This window comes from Salmo salar, chromosome 29, assembly GCF_965601325.2.
Source record: "Salmo salar chromosome 29, fSalSal1, whole genome shotgun sequence".
In the NCBI taxonomy this organism is placed as follows: domain Eukaryota; kingdom Metazoa; phylum Chordata; class Actinopteri; order Salmoniformes; family Salmonidae; genus Salmo; species Salmo salar.
Window position 1 is genome coordinate 28,787,436 of NC_138319.1, and position 5,952 is coordinate 28,793,387.

Here is a 5,952-nt window from a genome sequence, read left to right on the forward strand (position 1 = left end):
CTGTAAAGCCTTTTTGAAATAGGACAGTGTGGTTAGATAAAGGAGAGTCTTGTCTTAAATGGTGTAAAATAGTCATATGTTTGAAAAATTTAAGTTTTTTTTGTTGTTGAGGAATTTGTAATTCGCGCCACGCCTATCATTGGATATTGGAGCAGGTGTTCCGCTAGCGGAACGTCTAGATGTAAGAGGTTAACGTTCTCTGAACAAATTGAGAACATGACTGGATAGATCCATGAGGAAACCTGTGGGAGACTTTATGGGAAGGTTGTATAACCCAATCAAAACCAATAGTCACTACCGTTCTCTACTAAATGTATAACATTATGGTGTGTTAATTGTATCAATAGAGGCTGACTATGGTTGTTATCATCATAGCTTCCCATTCTGTTTCAGGTAACTTATTGTTCCTGCTACTATAGCTCCTCTCTCTTCAGAGAGAGTCTGGGACTTCCAGAGGGATCATGTTACATACAGGTAAAGATCACCTGCATTCATCAAGGTGAGGGTGTGATGCTACAGTAGATATACTCAGTGTAGCTACTTCCTCCTGCTATAACAAAATGAATAAACACACACAAAAATAAAATAAACTGAAACTTTAAAAAACTATGTCCCGCAATCAATCAACTACTTCTCCTAATAATGTATTGTAATTGATTGATTAACATGCCAGCAAGTTACTTCTGATGGTGAAACAGGTCCTGTCCTGTCCATTCAGTGTGTGTTGAGGCAGACAGGCCTCTCCAAGACACAAAGATGGTGAATGACATACTGTCACTGAGTAGTAACAATACCTGATACAGGAGATACACATTGGTAATTTCACATTTTACTTGCAAAACATTGTTTTTTGATGTCAAATATGGGTTTGGTCCAGAAACAACCCCTAGCCACTACCCCCCGGCTAGCCACTACCCCCCGGCTAGCCACTACCCCCCGGCTAGCCACTACCCCCCGGCTAGCCACTACCCCCCGGCTAGCCACTTCATGGAGATCTGAAAGGATTGGACAGGTGTGTAAGCAATATGATTATAGCTACACCTTGCCTTTTGTTGGTGAAAGTGTTAGCATTGCCTATATGCAATTGGACAATTATCTAATTGTCACCTTTCCTCTTTGTCCTCCCCTTAGTCAATGTTATCTCCTTCTGTCTGAGGCATTAGTATGGTTGATGTGGCTGATCCGTCTTCTCCTTGACCTTGTTCTAGTCTTCCTCTCTTTCTTCTCCATTCTGAAGTGGTATTCCACTCTGACCTTTTTCATTTGGACCATTTGTATTTGCTGGAGGGGGATAGGTGAGTTTAGGGTGAGTTAGCAGGATTCAGACACACAAACAGCTAGTATGAGTAAATAAATGTAACCATAAGGACATGAATATTCCGTGGACGTCTACCTGCAGAATTGGGGACAGAACTTCTGCATTGGGGGCAGAATGCTACGAGATGGGAGGCAGTAAAATAGCAGAAACTCAAAGCTGTTCATTAAAAGCCACCAATGTAACCCTCCTCTCTGTTCATCAGGAGGTGGTTGTGTTAAATGGTTCAACAGATTATGATGTCATCATCATAACTTACCTCTCAGCCTGAAACATATCACTGCTGCTGCTATAATTGCTGCTGCTATTATTATACCAGTGATTGCACCTGGACTCAGTCCATCTGAAACTGAAGGAGAAAATACAGAGTATCAGTTGTATTGTTTAATGTGATCCTGTGACTTACAGTGAGGGGAAACAGTAAAAGTAAACTTTGTACCATTAGATAGTTTATCAGGTGTGATCTGCAGGTAGGTGAGGATCAGGTGTGTATCTCTGGCAGTAGAGAGTTCACAGCTGTAGGTCCCCTGGTGGACCATGGTTAACTTGTGGAGATGAAGGCTGCCAGAGTCAGACAAACTCTGAACCTGCTCCGTCCACTGGTCATCAACCTGCATCTGAGGTCTGCCATTGGTGTAGCTGGAGGTGAGGATGGTGTCTGTCTGGTTGAACCTCCAGGTGAGGTCAAAGGTCAGGAGGTCAGACTGAGAGACACTGCAGAGGATGGACACCTCACTGCTTGGAGAACCCTGGACCAGATCTGAAATTATGTCATGAGAAACAGCCTTTTTAGCTTGATCTTTGTGTATTTTATCTCACAATGATGTCTTGTTTTTGTACAGTTTGCAGGCAGATAAATATATTGATGAATTTATTCATTGATGTATGAATTGATTGATTAATAGGTTGATTAATTGATTACCTTGCTGTTTCAGGGTTGCTGTCCTTTCTACTGTCCCAGAGGTCACGGTACAGATGTTGGTTCGGTCTCTGCTAAACTGTTTTGTGCTGGTGATGTCATAGAGGCCCCGGTCATCCACCTTGATGCTGGTGGAGTTCTGGATGGTTCCAGGGTCAAATGAAAGGTCAGAGGGGGGGTCAGTGGACCAGGTGAGTTTAGGCTCGGGGTAGATACCTGTAGAACTGCAGGTGATGATGTCATCTGATAACTGTATGTCCACCAAGCGGACTGGAGCTGCAACAAAGTAGACATTACACATGGAGCAGCCATGAAGTGATCATCATAGACAGACAGACAGACATTCCGTACCCTCCACTGCTATGTTAACGCAGGACTCCTTGTTGCCTTTAATAGTGCTGGTGTAACACTTGTATCTGCCCTGGTCCTGGAGTGTGATCCCTCTCAGCAGTAGTGAAGCGTTTCCTTTGGGGATCTGGTCATTGAACAGGGCTGTTCTCCCTCTGTAAGGCTGGCTCTGCTGTTTGAGCTGATCTGTACTGTAGTAGTAGGAGTGGACGATCAGGTCCTTGTCTTCTGGTTTCAGCCAGTGGATGACTTCCTCACTGCCACGCTGGAAGCTGCAGGGCAGGACACAATCCTCTGAGAACACACAGGTTACATCGATGTCTGCAAGTGAATAAACACACACGTTAAGAAGCATCTGGACAAGAAGGGATTGATATACAGACTCTTATACTCCCCAATAGTCAGATACCTTGGTGAGTAACCTGTTATTATTGTTAATATTAACCTGTCTAATCTCTCATTGTGGTCCTCCTCGGTCCTCCACCCGCCCCCCTCCACACCCACAGCACCTAACCTCTAACTAAAATTACAATCTAAAGTAAAGACTCCGGTCAGACCTGAATGACTACACTTCCTTCATGCCTCTAATCATACTACACACCCATTCAGCAATCATTTACATTGTTGAACCATCTTAGCCTGTCCTGTCTGTTAAGTTGAATCACTGATCTTCCATTAGTTGTTCAAACATTCACAGAGAGACGTTGATGAGACCTCATAGTCAATCACATGATGAATCATACACACTGTGTATATGAAACATTAAGGACACCTGCTCTTTCCATGTCATAGACTGACCAGGTGAATACAGGTAAAAGCTTATTGATGAAAGCTAATTGTTCCCTTATTGATGTCACTTGTTAAATCAACTTCAATCAGTGTAGATGAAGGGGAGGAGAAAGGTTAAAGAAGGATTTTTTAGCCTTGAAACAATTGATAAATGGATTATGTATGTGTGACATTCAGAGGGTGAATGGGCAAGACAAAAGATGTAAGTGCCTTTGAACAAGGTATGGTAGTAGATTCCAGGCGCATCGGTTTGTGTCAATAACTGCAACGCAGCTGGGTTGTTCACGCTCAACAGTTTCCCGTGTGTTTCAAGAATGGTTCACCACCCAAAGGACATCCAGCCAACTTGACAGAAATGTAGGAAGCATTGGTGTCAACATGGGCCATCATCTCTTTGGAATGCTTTTGACCTGTTGTAGAGTCCATGTCCTGATGAATTGAGGCTGTTCTGAGATCAGAATGCTGGTTTGCTGCCCAAATTGGTACACTCAGTGTTCAACACTTTGACTTAGGGTGGAAGTGGCCAAAGATCAGTACGCACAACAGGAAAAGTCTGCTCTTGAATTAATTTGTCAGTCTTCTGTAATGACCATGTTTATGATCTACAGTAATTCATGTTTCAGAGAAACTTGTTTTACAGTTATATGGTATTTTTCATATGAATTGGAGTCTGCTATTGTAATCTGGTTAGGTAGAGGTTTCACCACATTGCTTACACCTATTAAATGCTCATACTACACTAGAGCCTAAGGTGTGTCTAGGGACTAGGACTACGTAGGACTTCTTTTGGAATGGAATATTTTGAGACAGACAGAAGGTAAAGACAGATGAACTAAGACAGAATGATGATGGTTGTTACTCACCTCCCCCATCTGTGGATGTGACAGTCCACAGCAGAATCACCATCAACATCAGACCCCTTAATGTCATGGAAACCAGTCCCCAGGCCATCTCCACAGACACCAGACCACAGTGTTATCGTCGTGGATACTGACTCCTCTCTGTCAGAATCTAGTAGCTGTGCTGTCACTCTTCACCAAGTCCAGTTTGTCAGAGTAAAGTGCCCATTCCGGTTTTGTGTTGGTATGTGACTGGTATGTGAATGTACAATCCTTAGGAGTCAGCCTAGTTTCACTCTTCAAGAGCAGTGCCATTGGTAGACCAAGTTAAAGGGATAGTTCACCCAAATGACAAATTGGTTTCTTTAACCTGTAAATAGTCTATGGACAAGGTATGACAGCAATTCATGCATTTTACATTTACGTCATTTAGCAGACACTCTTATCCAGAGCGACTTACAAATTGGTGCATTCACCTCATGATATCCACATGCTTTGGTTTAGTATCTTTGCACTGTTTCAACATGCTAATATTTTAAGTGTCAAGTTTTTGTCACGTGCACCAGTACAGTGCAATACCTTTCTTGCCAGCTCTTTTCCCAATAATAACGTAATCAATATCAATATACAGTATAGTACCATAAAATAAAGTAAAGTAGACCAAAAACACATGAGAAATAGAAATAAGAAGAACATGAGAAAGTATACAAGCTACAGTATATACACGGTCAGTTCCAATACCATATTTACAATGTGCAGGGATACTGCAGTGGTAGGGGTAGATATGTATAGGGGTAAGGTGACTTGGCCTCAGGAGTAGCAGCAGCTTATATGATGATTGGAGTGTGTGTGTGTGTGTGTGTGTGTGTGTGTGTGAGAGAGAGAGAGAGTGTTGAGTCCTGTGATAGTCAGTGCAAAATAAAAGGGTCAATGCAGATAGTCAGTGTAGCCATTTTGTTAGCTATTTAGTCTTATGGCGTGTGTGTAGTGTGTGTTAATATATCAGTACTGTGTGGCTGTGGACAGGTTTCTCCTGTGTGGTAATAATCATCATGTAGAGTGAAATGGGTCTGAAAACACACTCCTGTGGTGTAGGAGGACCCGGTGTGTAATGTAATGTGCTGCCTTTCAGTTTGTCATCACAACACAGTATGATGTAGGGGCTCAATGGCCTCTGATACACCACACACACACACACCCTATAATGTCCATGGAATGTCATTCAGACTCTGTAATGCACCTGTTACGCACGCCTCTCGGAAGAGGGAACGCCACACCCTGCTACAACTCAACTCTCCGTGGTGTGAAAGCGGTATGGACTGTAGGTGTGAGTAAGGATGACAAAAGGCAGAGAATACCGTTTACAGGGAATTTATTCCTTCGCACGGTAAGTTTCCCCTTTTCCCCAAACTTACCGTGCGAAGGAATAAATTCCCTGTAAATGGTATTCTCTGCCTTTTGTCATCCTGTAATGCTGGCTCTGCTGTTTGAAAGTAAATATCAAAGCCCCCTCTCCTACCTTACCTGCCTACCCACTACTTACCTAACTAGCACCACCTGGTGCACTAACCAAAATACAGGGGACGGTACGCCCAGCTCTTTCCTAGTGTGCATAGACAGTAAACTACTACGGGTAATGTATGCCCGCGGGCCTGTTTCCTAAGCACTCCCTAGGTGCCTTCCCCTTCCCCCCTGGCAACAAATGAAACATAATATCACAAATGTAAGTACCGTAAATTCCG

At 43.1% G+C, this 5,952-nt stretch overlaps 1 protein-coding gene across 1 annotated transcript; it reads right to left on the reverse strand.

The window, feature by feature from the left end:
* Nucleotides 1-229: 229 nt before the first annotated feature.
* On the reverse strand, nucleotides 230-4,395 carry LOC145865793 (CD276 antigen). Its single transcript, XM_082970777.1, has 6 exons — nucleotides 4,235-4,395; nucleotides 2,586-2,903; nucleotides 2,238-2,510; nucleotides 1,755-2,075; nucleotides 1,575-1,664; nucleotides 230-1,281 (listed from the first exon to the last, which is right to left on the reverse strand). Exons 1-6 carry the CDS (start codon nucleotides 4,320-4,322, stop codon nucleotides 1,205-1,207), a joined length of 1,167 nt encoding a protein of 388 aa, XP_082826903.1. The 5' UTR covers nucleotides 4,323-4,395; the 3' UTR covers nucleotides 230-1,204.
* Nucleotides 4,396-5,952: the final 1,557 nt, after the last annotated feature.